This window comes from Varroa jacobsoni, unplaced genomic scaffold (assembly GCF_002532875.2).
Source record: "Varroa jacobsoni isolate VJ856 unplaced genomic scaffold, vjacob_1.0 scaffold_466, whole genome shotgun sequence".
In the NCBI taxonomy this organism is placed as follows: Eukaryota; Metazoa; Arthropoda; class Arachnida; order Mesostigmata; family Varroidae; genus Varroa; species Varroa jacobsoni.
In genome coordinates this window covers 204,723-221,101 of record NW_019213368.1, presented here as the reverse complement: position 1 = coordinate 221,101, position 16,379 = coordinate 204,723, and the positions used below count along the sequence as shown (strand labels likewise).

At 40.3% G+C, this 16,379-nt stretch overlaps 1 protein-coding gene across 5 annotated transcripts in view; it reads right to left on the bottom strand.

Annotated features, from left to right (window-relative positions):
• LOC111260683 (carnitine O-palmitoyltransferase 1, muscle isoform) overlaps nucleotides 1-16,352 on the bottom strand; it is a 23,363-nt gene extending 7,011 nt beyond the window's left edge. For 3 of the 5 annotated variants that reach the window (XR_002680481.2, XR_002680478.2, XM_086968423.1), the window contains exons 1-13: nucleotides 8,161-8,998; nucleotides 7,860-7,989; nucleotides 6,032-6,164; nucleotides 4,124-4,236; nucleotides 2,864-2,960; nucleotides 2,401-2,536; nucleotides 2,164-2,265; nucleotides 1,764-1,854; nucleotides 1,503-1,580; nucleotides 1,140-1,282; nucleotides 812-934; nucleotides 396-512; nucleotides 152-289 (exon numbers count right to left, since the gene is read on the bottom strand). Coding sequence is in view for 3 of the 5 variants with exons in the window: in XM_086968423.1 (XP_086824549.1) it covers nucleotides 152-289; nucleotides 396-512; nucleotides 812-934; nucleotides 1,140-1,282; nucleotides 1,503-1,580; nucleotides 1,764-1,854; nucleotides 2,164-2,265; nucleotides 2,401-2,536; nucleotides 2,864-2,960; nucleotides 4,124-4,236; nucleotides 6,032-6,164; nucleotides 7,860-7,937 (1,349 nt within the window). In the remaining 2 variants the exon portion in view is untranslated. Of the gene's footprint in view, nucleotides 1-151; nucleotides 290-395; nucleotides 513-811; nucleotides 935-1,139; nucleotides 1,283-1,502; nucleotides 1,581-1,763; nucleotides 1,855-2,163; nucleotides 2,266-2,400; nucleotides 2,537-2,863; nucleotides 2,961-4,123; nucleotides 4,237-6,031; nucleotides 6,165-7,859; nucleotides 7,990-8,160; nucleotides 8,999-15,165 lie in introns of those variants that run through there. The other 2 variants (XM_086968424.1, XM_086968425.1) reach the window with 2 other exon arrangements.
• Between the last annotated feature and the right edge of the window lie 27 nt (nucleotides 16,353-16,379).

Here is a 16,379-nt window from a genome sequence, read left to right as displayed (position 1 = left end):
CGACAATTTGTGTTAGCTTAATTGTCTTTGTTTACATAGGTTGTGCTGTCCTCCCACATTTTTCGGTACACTGGGTTATATATACTGCTCGTATAATTCAATTTTGCTTAATAATAAGGCAACAAAAAGCATCCGGATGCAACTGGCTTACCAGCGATTATATCCGTTTCCATGTAATAGACTTTTGGCGTATCGGTTAAGTTTTTCGGGCTCCGAGGGGTCATATTCGTACTCCTCTTCATCCAAGGCAACTACAAATGCCGACGATTCAATTGCATCAAGTGATACTCTGTGAGGGCATGAAATACAATACGCAACACCAACAAAGAACAAGTATTAAAGGCTCAAAAAATTCAATGTGATTGAATGAATTGACAACAGATGCTTCAACGTACCTGTTGAGTCCTGATCGGAAACAATTGGCGCGTGTTTCCGCCCATATCCGGCGCTCTCCGGCAGTTAACGATGCCAGATACTTTTCGTCTTCAGCTTCACTAGGGTCACACAATATTCTGTAATAATAAATCGATAAATTCAGAAATTTCCAACATCAAAAAAGGTTCACTGTTATAAGCATGTGTTGCTCAGACGATTCGCCCAGGCATCACGAATCTCGCTATCGACCCTGTTTAACTGAATTTACTAAGTACCTTGCAGATTAACAAAATCAATTGTGTACCCTTGATTGTGCGGTGAAAATTCTGATATTGAAATGTGTAGGTCTAGTTTGGGTCTAAACACAACACAGCTGTTACGTAATAAGAGCCTAAATGTTTGACTCTAGACTCAGCGTATATGATCTGATTATTACCTTTCGAACTGTATCTGAAGTTCGGCAGACGAAAGCAGCTTAGCATTGTGATGCGTAAGAACCTTATAAAAACGACCGCGATGCATGACACATATGTGGGTCGAGTCGACCAAATGCTGAAGTCTGAAAGCGATTGTAGACACCTTTTAGAAGTCCGATCATTTGAAATCTGCATTAATTTTAATATTCAGCACATAAAAACTTCGTAGAGCTACATAAGGTGATGCATTTTGCATGCTAATGCTAATACATATCTATACTGGATTGGCAGTGGGGTAAGATCAATAGTAATGATAGTACCAGTGATTATTATTAATAATACACGAACCGGTCTGTCTCGAATCCAGGTATCCTTGTAGTATTGAACATTCGTTCATATTGGTGACTGCACAAGGGTACCAAGCCATTCATCATGATAGGCTGAAGCAATTGTACGTCAATGGCTCGACGGAAGATCAGCGCTGCGTGCGTCTGTAAAAATCGCATTTACGCATAGAGTAGACGCTATTACAGATTCTCTGTAGAACATAAGTCGGAACTGCAACTGCGTTTCATTAGCCTAATTTGTCGAGTGCGTACATTCAAATATCCAGATGCCCAATTAGAATAGTTTGTTAGAATTTTTTTGAAAGAGAGAAGTTTTTAGAGTGCTACAATGTGATATGCATATTTTAAGAAGGTTACCTCTTACCAGGTTTGCAGCTCTTGCGGCCTGATTTTTAGTGACGGACGCCAGAAGAGGATCCAGACAATAAAAATTTGAGTACGTCTGCAAGCATCATCGATAAGAAACAAAGAAATATGGCAAACAAATTTCAATATTAATGTACCTGCGCTTACATAAATACGGTGTCTTGAGACAAAGAAAAGGTGATGAAGAAAAACGACTGTGATTACTCTAAATGCCCGCTTCTTTTGTTGGGTGGGCTTTAGTCCTGTAATAGGAACTCACCATGAGTGGTCCTCGACCCCGAAGGTAGACGAACTCTTCCCACCAGTCAGACACATAATTTGAAGCCCACCATGACTTAAGGTACAGGTACCTACATCAGTAATAACACAAAAGACATTCACAAGTCGATTTAATTAATAAGCAGGAGTTAGCGATGCGAGGCGTATTCATGTAGTGAATTCGAAATTAACCTTTTTCTATATCCAAAGCCCATGAAGATGCACAGCGGGAGAAATTTGACTTGTCGCATTGCCAAGTATATGAATTAGAGAATCATGAAAGTAACACAGCATCACCTCAACGTTGACTAACTAATCGTTATGCCTTGATTTGAAGTTGGTACTATGACACGCACACACAGATTTATTTTTAGTACCAGCATAGATGTGGTCCGACCAACCTTTGCAATTTTGGTGCCACAGTATTCTTAAATTCCTCCGCTAATTTCTCAAGCCGTTGGTATTCTTCCACCGTTACTAATGGTTCCACCGATGCTAAATACCTGCAATTCAAATTTTACTATCAGAGTCGTACATTACACGGGTAAAAATAGAACGTATGCCAATGCTGGCTGATATCCATGTATATCCAATATGTAAATTCAGAAAAGATTACATGTTCATGTTTCAGGATGTACCTGGCCATGGTGTCCTGCACCCGTGGCACGGGCAGCTTAGGAAGGCAACCCTGATACGAAAACAGGCGTGGAGAAGACCCCGACAATAACTTTACACCAATAGTCCATAATCGTGTTGCTAGCGATACTTGCGCCCCTGTAAAGGATGATGTGCAAACCGTTAATACGTTATTAGTAACGAATTAAATACTTGGTTGACTGTGTCTATCTCGTACACATTTATTTATCATCATTTCTGTGACACATGTACAGCTTTCTATTAAAAACAGGTGCTGGCTAATATACACTTTGCTAATAATAGTGAATATTTCTAGTGATATAAATTCTACAACTGCGGCTAAGGTCCACTATGACTGAAATAGCCTGACCGTCAATGGGGTCCATGTTATATACTTTTCATATATTTAATTAATTGAATGAGTTACACTAAAGTGTCAATATACATCTATATAATATGATATACCTCTTGCTTCAATCATCCATCCTTTGTAACTAAACAGTGTCTTCAGAGCATATTTCCGCAGTCCACTGCACACAAGCCATACGCAGCTACCGTATATCTGAGTGACAACAAAACGACACCCTCTTTCTGTTATTAGAGGGTCACTAATTACCTTGATCAGCCTAATCATTTTTGTCTCTGACGCCTACCAAATACTTAGACAACTGAATCTTTATGGCCAAAGCCTAACTTCTAACGACAAACTTTCATGGACATTTTTGAGGACTAGCGAATGGTATTCTTTTACTTGTATACTCACATTAGACCGGTACATGAGTGACGCCCGTTGCTTTAATAACTAAAAAAACACAACATTTCATCCGAATTATCAATTCACAACATATGAATTGATTATGTAGTCGTCCTATGTTACGGCCTTGTGCTACCTGCCAGCCAATTTTTCTGATCCATTTTATTAGAAGTTTTCAAGTCTAATATCAAAAGCTTTTTTAGCCGGTGCTTAAGGCTATCTCTATTGTCAAATGTATGACTACTAATTTTGTTTAGCAGTGGTCTGATGTTAATCTGAGTAAAAACTGCGAATCCATTGGCGATTCAAGATGCAGGGCAGCTTCAGCGACCTTGGAATTATGCTGGATAATGATGGTTTTATCTTATCTATCCGGTTTTCCCTGTTAAATAGTCTTATTTGCTTGATGCAGCTGGACAATATCCTTGTTGATCGTCTGGCTTTTCTTGAGTATTTCTCTACGTATATGGCGCTATTAACCCCGGCAGACTCAAATACTTGACTTTATACGATGCTCATGGACTTCGAGTAGCTGATCATCCTTTACCAAAGTCATTCTTTGAACGATTTTCACGGCACAAACAACGCAAGCTGCTTCGGCAGCTTTTTAATATCGGCAATCGAATACTATTTAATACGGCAAGATCGAATAAAATGCATATTGAAAACACATTATTTTTCATTTGATACTTGGCCTCGAAAAATACGCGTTAGGCACAATAGTGGGCTTGTAGAGAAGATACAGTTTTGTCGAATGGTGGTGGAAAAATAAAAGCAAAAAAGAAAACTAAAAAATGAAGCCGCTATTACTCAATCACTAACCTAGTACACTGTATGTTATTTATTTAAAAATATTAAAAGCATTCATTCTTGTCATAGGGGCACGGATAAATTTATCGTTGACCATCGGTATTCATAGTCAGGAAGATTATTAGTGTTATTTAATAGTAAAAATCTACTACTATACAAACCAATGTGGCAACAGATCTGCGGAAAGTTCCGCTCCTTGAAGGCACCCCCACGAACTTCGCAATCACCGGGATTGCCCCGAACGACGGATCCATTTGACTCGTCGTCTGAATGCCTGAAAAACAGTTGATATATGTTGACAGCGTGAATTGTTGAGCAGACATACAGGACACATTTGCACCGCATGGTTTCACTACGGAGATTTATTGAAGGGGAAAGGTAATATCATACAAACAAAAGGCACTTTCTACAATAGGCGTAGAAAACAACTTACATTTCAGTAACAGTATGACAGCAACAAGTTTCATAACGTCATGCGCCCTACCATTGATGTAAGTCGGGGCAGTCTCGGAGATCCTATAATGAAGAACATCATATCTCTCGTGCCACGCGTACAATTACGTGGTAATTGGATGCGTGTTTTTATAGTAACGAAGCGTGGGCAATGAATGATATAAGGATACGACTTCCTGTGACTATGTTTCTTTTAAGATACTATGCCATCATTTTTTCGTATTCGCATGTCATTGACGCAGGAGGCAAATGAGTGTCAGACAGCTAAATATCAGCGGAGATGAGACTAAACGTATGCAGTAACAGAATTAATTTACTCTTATATGCTTTTGACAGCAGCCGCTAAACTACGGGAAACCTTTAGGTAAGTGTGGTTGACAGCTACCGTTGTCTACTTCTCCAATACATTAAATTGATTCATCGTCCATATCACCGTGTAGCCAAGGGCGGTGAATGAACGTAAATCATGGAAGTTTTCATTTTTCGTAAAGGTGCCAACAACAGCAGCACAAGAGAAAGGGCTACTATTATCCGTCTGCATTAAGGGCTGACATCCTAATAGTTTGTTGCTAAGGTCAAGTTTATAACTTTGTCATACAATATTTAATGTTTATATGATTTTGCGGTCAGTTAAATAAAGAGCCACGCGTTAAAAATCGGCAAATCGATTATTTTGTAGGTTACATAATAATGGGTCTCTTTTATGCTGAGAGGATTCAACTTTGGACATGGGAACCTCGAGAAGACGGATAAAGTTATTCAAATGGATTGTTAATTTGGTGTAAGTTGGTAGGAAAGAAATCGGTAAATCGCTACAACAGCAGATAGTGGCCCCGTCGGTAGCCTCTTAACCCATATCTGTAGATCCACCTATTGGCCTACGTGTCCCTTTCTTTCTAACTGTGATTAAGTGTGTGTAATGCTAAGTAGCCATTGAAAAACTAATTTATTGTGTTTTGTAAATAAAATTTGACAGCCCACGCATGTTAGCTTGAGATACCACAAGGCAATGGCATCTACGATATCCCAGAGTGACAAATTAGCTGGCTTTCCTACCATGTTAGAAGCGAGCAGTAAGGCGGTACGGTAGGTATGCAGGTAGAAACTAATTTTTCTTTCCACTATATGTCATATAGACTGCTAAACAAGCTCTGCATAAGTTCACAGAAAAAGGTCAAAACCATCAATCATATTACCCACAACTAATTAATTAAGACTGCGAAAAATAAGGATTAATATCAGCTTTTGGCAGACCTTTAGACAAAGGTAATGGTTACGATTTAACCTGTATTTATCCGCAACGAAGTGAATCACGCTAGTACCAACGTTATGAACGAACAAACTGTCGTTATCATCGACAAGGAAGAAAGTATAATTTGTATATAAGAGAGAAAAAGCTGATGATTTCTCAAAAAAAAAACCATTTCGTTTTACCGAATTGCCTTCTTGACTGCTCCCTTTATTTGGAAGGCATGCTTTCCTATATCTAACGTATAACTGGACATAATGAAAGGATAAACTGTTGGTATTATCTACTTGATTAGGTGTGATACATGATTCGCGAGAATGTGTCTGACTTACTGCGAAATGTAATGTCAATATATGGTAACACTTACCCGTGAGTATGGCAAGAATGACCCATAGCGAGGAGGCAGTCTGAGGGTAAAATCCATTTCGGACGTTATTCGCAAACCGAAAGAATCGTTTCTTCCACGAACGCACTCCCGATCGCCAGACGATTGCCAGTAACTATGAAAGAAAAATATTGTTATTGTTGAAGCATCCAACGAAGATCAGTTCTTCGAACGTAATTAAATAGGAAAAAGTGTTATATCTGAACTAATCATTATAGCTTTGTACATAACTTACCTTATTATGGAAACGAGTTTTTTTTTTTTTAACTTTCCTTGAGATAAGATGCTATCACGAACTGTAACAACTTGTAACAAAATCACAGCCCTTCGCTATATATTTTTCATACACATTATTTTTTGCATAATGGATTAAGGCGTTAACTGTGGATAAATCAATCGAGGAAAAATAGAAAAATTTTTATACTTAAAGTTGTACCTACAGGGGACATAATTCTTTCTATTCCTTAGATACTTGAGTGATATGTCTGCTAAGCAGTCACCGATATTAATTGACTAGGGCCTTTAATTAATATAATTAACTAGAGCCCCGTACATTACGTAAATCAGTCAAGAACTTCGGCGAAATCCACAGAAGCTATACGCAGCTATATCATCTTCATGGTTTAAGGATTTTAACAATAAGTTTTCCCGTAGTATCGCTACCTATGTAAAATACTCAAGGCTTTCATATCTGAGTTCGTCATCTCATCGGCGATGGCATGTCATGTGCATTTGGCCTTAAGCGTCAACGTAAATAGACCATACGGTTAGTGAACGCCTCTCGACACGGCGGATGACCAAGTACATATCCTTATCGAAACGACGGCAACTAGTGCGACTGATATCAGAGCAAATACTCACAAAGAGCACGAGACGCTTGGCAAAAATTTTGTTTACTTAGAAGATGAAACAAAACCTCTCCATAGTTGCATTGGGATCTACAAAAATTATCAAGGTAGCGTTGGCCTTTATCGTTCATGTTAATACAATTTGTATACACAATATTTATGTAGAGGACCGAAAACGATGAAATAAACAAAAATTATTCACTTGTGTGTTTACTCTTTGTTGAATATCAGGTTAGCTGAAGATTCGATAAGCAATATTTGACCGTTACAGAAACAACGCTAGATATTCAAACACCGTTAACAATATCCTATCGTCTTTAAGAGGGGCAGAACTACTAACTCTAATGTTTACCTATTCAAACGAGTACATTTTCGAAGTTCGTCATTGGCCGAACGGTAGGCAAGACTCGTATTGCGAATGAGATTTGGTTCATTAGACCTGAACCGTAGGTAGTGGCATTGGCGGCAAAAGGTTGTTGATACGACATGAAATCACAATTTTACTGTGATAACAATAAGATCTGCTTGCGATATTCGCCAGTAAAAGACTCTTCCCTGCGACTGTCACGCACATGGGTCTCATACACGAGCAGACGGGTTAGAATGTTCTTAGATGTGCAGCTTTACTTATTCAGCGAATACGGAAGCAAATATGCGCTTTGGCACATTTGCAGCCCATTTCTGCAATGAGCTAACAAAGTTTAGGGTCGCGTGGAAAGAAACTAAATTTAAATTGTTCCATTTTATTCGCAGCAATTCATTTATAAATAGCCTTACTGATCCTTTCGCTACCCGAACACTGTAAACCTCGTCAAATTCACTCACTTGTCCACTCCGCACTAGCCAGAAAGGGTATATATTAGAACATTATGTTCCGTTCGCTCCTCTCATACGGAACGAAGTTCCCCTTCTATCAAGTTTTCATTGGTGACAGCTTCAAATTGGACCACGATCGAACTTACCTCTCTGTTGTAGTTGATGTTGACTCCTCGGTGCGTTATCGAGAAGCTAAACGCTACCGCCGAGTGAGCTTCAGCCATCTTGAGCGATGTACAGCGGTAGGTCGGCTAATAACGGCAGCACAAATGGCCACTGTAAGGCGAAACGTCACGTTCAAATTGAATATAACAAACCACAAAGGCACGATTTAAAAAATATAACGATCAATAGCGATAAGGATGGCCACAACGGAAGGGCCCGAGTTGGAGCTCTCTAGAGAAGACCGATTACAGGATCGATAAACCATTCTATCTGCCCACTAACCTTTTGCAAGGCAGCAAAAGATAATAATCAAAGCTACAGCGACGCCGACTGCAACAACATCACAAGGCAAGATGACTATAGCTGTTTTAATTATCAGTGTAATAGGATCCAGCCTCAGAAAGCGAGTTGGTCCTGTGGCATGAACTCGAAAAAATTACCCTTTATATATTTTTGACTTGTGAAGCGCGTTTAAAGATGTCGCCATGTTCGTAAGGCTGTATGCTAAGAAGTAGATGCTCCTTCACCATGACTACACAGTATGCGACGCACAGAGTGAAATAAAGGCACCAGGACATTTGCGCGAACTTGAACTTTCGCAGTGAAGGAAATAAGTATTCTATGTGTGTAATTGGCACTTATGCGCGAAATATGTTAAATGGTAGCTATAGTAGATAAGGCGGAGTCTTCCTATCAATAGAGAAGGCTTGTTACAATGCAGTAAAGCTGCCACCGCTCCGTTTTAGGTGGACGATCCATTCCACCAAAACGGTGCATTGAACAAGTTTAGTACAGAATTATGTATTTGCACTACCCCTATCGTAAACATTGAGATTCATCGTGCAATGTCCATGCGTTTGTTGTTTGTCTGTTACAACAATCCACCCAATCAAGTTGGCATAAATACCTCAACTCGCAAAACCTGCAGCGAAAATATTGAACTTTTTGAATGAATAAATTACGTCCATACCTACAGTGAGCATTACGTTCGTTACCCTAAAGCTAGTTTCTTATTTATTGCTCTAAAGATGGATTAGTTCAATAATGAAAGACTGAATAAAATAATTATTTACTTGTAAGTGGTTGGAAAAAACCGTTATGAACTTGAAGGATGGTAATTCTTGTTGGGATATGTGATGTATAATAACAAACTATACTATAACGATTAGATTGGGACAAGTTCAGTGGTTATTTACGAAGGCTGCATCGAAATCGACTGGGATTCGATCGACACCTGGATAAATTGGTAAGATCCTCGTAGGCAAACAATTATTACCAGATATCGCATATGCGGTCCTTCGATGGAAATTCTACTGTTGAAAATTAGTCAAAAGCGAGATTTGCCTGGAACAAGTGTAAGCTTACGCAGATTCAACGTTGAGCTCACGCATTGTCAGCTGCGACCAGCATCTGGTTTACTTCGAATGTCAAGGAAAGATCTCAAACTTACTGTATTAGTAAATGCGTCCTTCTAATGACGTACCAGAATCGCGTTTGCCTATAGAGTAGGGGAGCGTGAAGGATTACCACAACCTTACTAACAATAAGCTTGGAAAAAACGCTGTACAGGATAAAATCGAGCTAGATGGTAGAAAAAGTGTTTTAAAAGGAACACCCTTTAGAGATGATTCAACCCTTTACCTGTCAATGGGGTTTTAGGCGGAAGCATCGCGTGCTTCCTGTTTGTTTGCCTCATCCAAGGATATCGAATGTAGCATTACTACGTTGGTTATTGTAGAGCTATGAGACATAACTTAGTCTTATTCTTTCTGTCCAGCTTTCTGGTTGCGAACGCTGGATGTCGCTTCGAATCTGTGTCACCTAATTCGAATTGTGACACTTTCGTTAACTTCATATAACAAATCTCAATTGAATACTTCTGTTGATTTGACCTCTCCCTAGTTCTATTATGTGAAATAGTATTTTATATTTTGTGTACAAATTGGAATCTTTCAAGCACGCTTACAATAGGCAACAATACCTATAGCGTAATAGGAAATCTATTTCGACTGTATCGCGAACAGAGAGTGAACTGAAATTTACCCTATCAAACGTAATTATACGGGAAGCTGAAATTTCGGATTTAAATAAATTAGGAAGATTAAGGCATTCACACAGGAAATTGGCAATTAGTTCACTATGCTACCTTTTTCTGCAATCGCCTCGACAACAAATAAAAATTCTGAACTTACTATTGCAGCGGAAGTTTCTACAGTTAATGTCTTTCGTTGTTAAATATTGTCCTCTTTTGGGTAAAGGCTTACCAGTAATTAAAAATGTAAGGGGTGTACCATTTTAGTTAAAGTAGTAAAAACTTCCAATGTGCTTGGAGGAACTTATCCTTAAAAGATCAGATGACATTTATTTCTATTCTAATGGCTTTATTATTTTATAAAGATTTGAAATTTAAACTCTTTCGAATTTTCCAAACTTTTATGTTATCTCATTCCATGGTTGCACCTAATAAAAAAAACTCAGTTATCCCGCTTTGATCTGCTCACCATCCCTAAAGTTGTTTGACATCTAATGGACCTTTAGACTAGCTTGTTAGCTCTGTACTAGTTCTGAGGATGTACTTTCATAGAATTAGCGTTATAATTAAACTAATTTGATGAAATGAAAAAAACTCGTTAGAATTATGCCAAATCCACTATACTTACGCCAGCTAAATGCATCAAGTTATTCGGATACCTTACTGTTGAACCGTATTCGTATTTAGTCCACGTATGTTATTGCTGAGCTCACTTGAATAAATTATACTACTAAGCTCTCAAGGGATAATGTTAGCAACGCACGCTAAGTTCTGAGGAGCTTGAATATACATAACCAGATCGAACCAAGGACCGCAATCAGTAACTTAAAATAAGCATTGCGGAACATAAAGGTTCAACGTTCCCAAATTAATAAAAAAGCTATCAGTTAATCTTAAGCTTTCCATTGCCGAACAAATCTTAGCAAGCATTTCGTCAATCAATATGGAATAGCTTACCTCTGACAACTTACTTCATTAAAAGCCTCACACTCGTTTCTTCTACTACTCGCCACAAATGTAATGTCTCCTCCTCAAAACACGTGCAACCAAAAGCACACGTCTTCTTTCTAGTTAAAATCTGTAAAATCTTAACGAATTAATTTTTTCCCGCTAAGCGACGTTTGACTAATATGACAAATGAGCGTGGCAATCCGACAATCCTTACCAACTCCGTCCGTTTTTAGTGTTTTTACCCGACCTTCTGTGGTGATCAATACTGTCTCTAGTTCGGGGAGTGATACTATCAACGCAGCAATAATAGTAGTCGTAGTAGTACAACCACACTGCCGCATAAACAGCGTTCAGCGGAATGATAGATTTTGCAAACAGAGTCGCGGCCGCCAAAGTCCTACGAGACGGAGTCTTGAAACGTTATTAACTGATAAGCAAATCGTTGCAGTACGGTACGAGAAACAGGTATTTACTATACGCTACTGCAGAGGGAGAGTGCGCAAAGAGAATTCATAGTTAGGAAAAGATCTGGGGGAAGATCGTGTTGTTTGTTACACTTCGCCTTCCACTGTTGCAGTTATAAGCGCGTTAGGCTAAAAAGGCTAACTACAATTACCCGCCACTTGGGGTTCAGCCCGATGCTGCTACTGACCGCCGGCACGGCTGTAAAATGATATCATGACGACCGCTAACGCTGCGGCCGCTGCCAATTAGTATAGCTTCCAGAGGCCATTTCCGAGGAGTCGACTCCTCGATGGAATCAAGTCAGACGTCGCGACGACGATCCGATAAACTGTTCACCGTAGCTTTCATCTCCGCCGTGGCTGCCGCTGCCAAACATTACGGCATTCAATGATGGGAAGTCATCGGAGCTCTGTGTTACGCTGGCACAATGTGATGTGAGCGTCGGCTTTGTTCGATCCGCCTGTAACACGTACGTTCTAGCAATTCGTTTGGCGTTTACAACAGACCAACAAAATGAAACAAGCGCAGTGCGGATAATCACAAGCAATAGAAACATAAACGATAAGAAACTGCCACGGAAACGGCTCAGTTCGTAAATGACTTGTTATTGTAATATAAGATGCTCGTAGCTTAAATGGCTGCGTAGTGAGATGGTCGTGGATGATGGATCAGAGAGAAAGATGTTGTTAGACATATACGTTGTTTGCTCACAGCGCGATTGAACCGTTGTAAACTGACATATGAACACAAATGAAGAACGACAAACACGTTTGGTTGGCAATGTTAACTGTTTGATTTCAGATTAATAATAACATAATAATTACAATAGCTTCGCATATAAGCACATAGGTAGGAAAATGTCACGTGACCGCTCTGATGAGCTAGAATGTTCTGAGCACTACATCCGGCACTACCACTGGGAATAGTTTCAGACAATCGACTTCTTTCAACAGAAGCAGAATGTACTCTGCTCCGTCTCAGACCAAGCCACCTTCCATGCTCCTCTGGTTAGTGGGCAACCAATGCCTACTACATCATCACGGGGTCTGATTTGAAAGGTCACACGTATTTCTGAGTATTCGATACCGCCTCAAAGTAGGAAACAGGATTATGCCAATGAAACGTGCCTCGTTTCAAGGGAACGCCTAGCGACTAGCTTTGCGGTATTTACCGCTTGTCTTCTTTCGTTCTTAAGTAACCAAACGATCCTATCGTACATTTATGCCCTTCGGACACATTACAACTAGTAAAACTGCCCCATGTAAAAGTCAACGTGCGCGACGACGGACGCAAACATTGTGCCGTCTCTCTCTTAATAGAATTCAGCACTAATTATTGCTTACCCTAATACGATCCAGACACGACTTAATATCTTGCGTTTATATCCTACATGATTCACTGAATATAAATACATGAATAAAATATTCACTGAACGAACGTTTCAAGAAAGGAAAAAGATACATCGCATTTAGCTGGTGTACGCTTTGTCACGGGTGACTATGCTTCTGATTTTTGTGCGGTGCGTATTATTTTCGCACGCGAAAAGACTTCCCTGTTTATCTACCAACTGTATCCGGCGGAAAACTACAGCATATCCGGAAAATAGTTGCTTAGTCACAAGAAGTTCACCTTTTCGCACTGCTTAAATGCAATATTGCTCATGCGCTCTCTGGTAATGCTGTGTATTAGCGTAAAGATTTGAAAATCGATTCTTAATGAAACAAGACTTAATCATCTAGGAGCATCATAAGAACACACTTTGAAATGGAGTGTCGAATATGCTTGTCTCATTATGCGGCCGATTAGGAACATCGATAGACCTAGATTTTCGGGTACTGCAATAATAGACCGCAATTACCACCTTATTATTACGGGGTAAGCAGTACCGCCGGAGATTGTGTCTCCGATTCTAATCTGGTTGAGCACATGCAAAATAATGCGATTTTGAACTTGCGAATTCAGAGAAAAACAATGATTATTCTTTTCATACCATAATTAGCGTATCCTTACATGCATTTATGAGCCGCTCATTAGTGAAGATAACGCTAAGCTCGGAAAGATATTAAAAGAGTGAGCACAATTACCCCTGCCTAGTTCACCTTAAAGCATAATGTTTTTAGCTAGTTACATTTAAGGCTAGTTTCTGTAATTTATACTTCTTTGAAATTTGAAAGAACACATTTATTATTATTGCGGCTTCGTTTGTACACCTTTCTGGCTTTTCTATATATATCCTTAGAGCTTCTAGACAGCTTGAGCACACTATTTGAGGTATCTTTTCAGTACGGCTTCTCTCACGGAGGCACAACCGCAGACATTTTTGGTATTTTTCGCTGGAAATTATTTTTTTATAGCACTCAAACCCAGTTGGTACACTCAGACATACGTTTTAATGTTCGTACGGCGTGAAAGACAATAGTGGGTCTAACGATGAATATTTATTAGACGAATGCTATCTACCAAATAGGGCGTATTGACAGCATCACGTTTGACTACAAGAACAAATAAACAGCCACTTTGCTATCTGACCTTATATTAAATTGGTAATAACAATAATACACAACACGATAGGTACACTCCACCATTTACCTCTGGCCTAATCAATCGTACAATGAAGGGGGGGCTTGCTTGTCACAGGCTGCAGTAAGATTTTGCCGTCTTTCTTCAATGGATTCATGTTGAGATTTCTCTCGATTTGAAAGGACAACCAGGTTCGGTGGGAGGCTGTGCGTTTACGTTTGTTGGTTATGAAGTTACGACGTTCCGTTGCTGTTGTTGTTATCGCGGATAAATCGTGTGTCCCGTAGCGAGTTCACTTGTGGGGCGTCTTTGGGCACAAGCAACGGCTGGAGCACAGCAGAAGGGGGTCCAAGAACCGCAATGCCCAAAAAGTTGATAACGCCAGCTGAGTTGCAACGACATTGAAATATCGCAACCACCAAGACAGTTGAGATCGGGTGACGTTTTTTTTACCGTGGCAATTATTACGGTGATGTAGGTTTTATTAGCGGCAGCAAAGCCAACAGTCGCAGAAGGCTTAGTGACGATGAAGGATCCCCCGTGCAGATGATTTCCTCGGAGAATGTGCTGGATTTGCGTTTTGTTGCTCTTGTGATTCCTGCAGTTCCAGTTGTTGTTGCTGCTGCTGCTAACTTTATAACAATTATAGGTAAAAGTAATGTCACAGCAGCTAACGGTTTTGTTGGTTACGTTCTTGGCAGCTGAAATAACAATAACAACAATTGCACCGCCACCACGAGCCGGAACTGGCACACTCACAACGGATACATGTGAGAGATGTCACGCAATTCTAACTTGAACATGTACCTATCTGGCCGCTTGCGTTCACCTTGTTTTTGTCTGACATATGTATATATATAGATGACTTACGAGCACGCCCTTGTAAACTCCTGTGTCAGTAAAATCAGAAAAAACGCCTACGAAAAACGATGGGACGAACGCAGCCAACTTTGGGTCGATCCGTGTATCTGGCATGATTGGGCGGACATAGCTGCAACCACATGTTTACTAAAAAATAGACAGCATGATGATCAGGATAATACCGGAGGCAAGATAGGTACGTTAGTGATAACAGGGCATTTCTTCTCGTCGTCTTCGTTGTGCTGAACTGATAGAGCGCGTAACTTTTATAAGACAACAGTCATACGCACACACATGTCACACACAAAAATAATTAATGTTCCCAAATATAGATATCACTCTGATACAACTATCGGCACCATTGTTATCTGAGCTCGCTCTGCCAACGACAGAAATTGGATTTTGAAGATACGATAATACGCTATTCCATTTCTATGAAAACTGCTCACAATACTCACACTCACTCTTCACTGGGATGAATACTCCACGACGCTTGGCATTCACAATGACACACACTTATAACAACTAGTCGACCATATTATTACACACTACTGATATGCACACACAGAGAGAAAGGACAGATTTCGGCGCGTACACATAATAAAACCGAGTATGCCTGGGGCGTTTCCTTCATTTATTTCTCGGCCCATAAAAGCGACAACAACAACAACGACATCACGGGGTCTCAATAACTGCCAATGATATTGCTTTCCCCTTTACAGTTCGCAGCACATAACCGAAGTACCACAAATAACTAGCCACGTTCTGGCGTCCACCGCTGGCGGCATCTACAAAACAGAGCTATCACAGCAACCGGTTGGTTTTGTCACAGTTGCACCGGGGCTGCAGTTGTTTTACAGTTGACGTGCAACGGCCATGATAATGCAAGCTTATATTATATCACATTAATACGACAACGGCGAATACCTGTAGACACAACGTCTTACGTCGGTTCTGTCATCTCCTGAGACACTTTGTTGTAAACCTTTCTACACGCATGCTGCTGGGTCGCCAACGATAGAGAGGGAGAGCTATTAACTGTGCGTCATACGGCGACAAGTAAACCCAACAAGAAGCCAACACAGCTGTACAGCTTCCTCAAATCAGCTGACTAATAGCGAGACCAGTAGGAGACTGCGGCGATTCCCAGCACAGCCGATACATGATACTCAATAGCGATAGCATCAGCTTCTTGGTCCCACAGCCTTCGCATCACCCTGTCAGCCAAGGGCCCGATCTAGTACTAGCCGTACCTTCTTCTGCTTGCTATCTTCGGTGTGTTACGACTAGGGTTGCAGACGGTAAACAATAAGAGCAGCATCAGCGACTGGAACAGGTGATGGTTGTGAAAGAGGGCGCGGAAGGTGAAAGGGACAACCAACGAACAAACGGACGATGTTGGGGCAGAAAATTGCAAAGCAACAAAACGTTAGACAAAGCTGGCAGTGGCCTGTTTAGCAACTATAGATGGCAATAGGTAAAGGCAGACAATGAGTGAAGATGTAGTGAGGCGAAGAGGTTCGGTCACCCTCGACAACACTCTACCACTATTGAACAAACAGTTAGTACGGTACCAGCGGTGATGGCGGGACATGCTAGTTGACAGATAGTAGCACTAATACAGAGTGATGTAGGTGGCGTCGTAACGCACACATACATACACAGAGCAGTA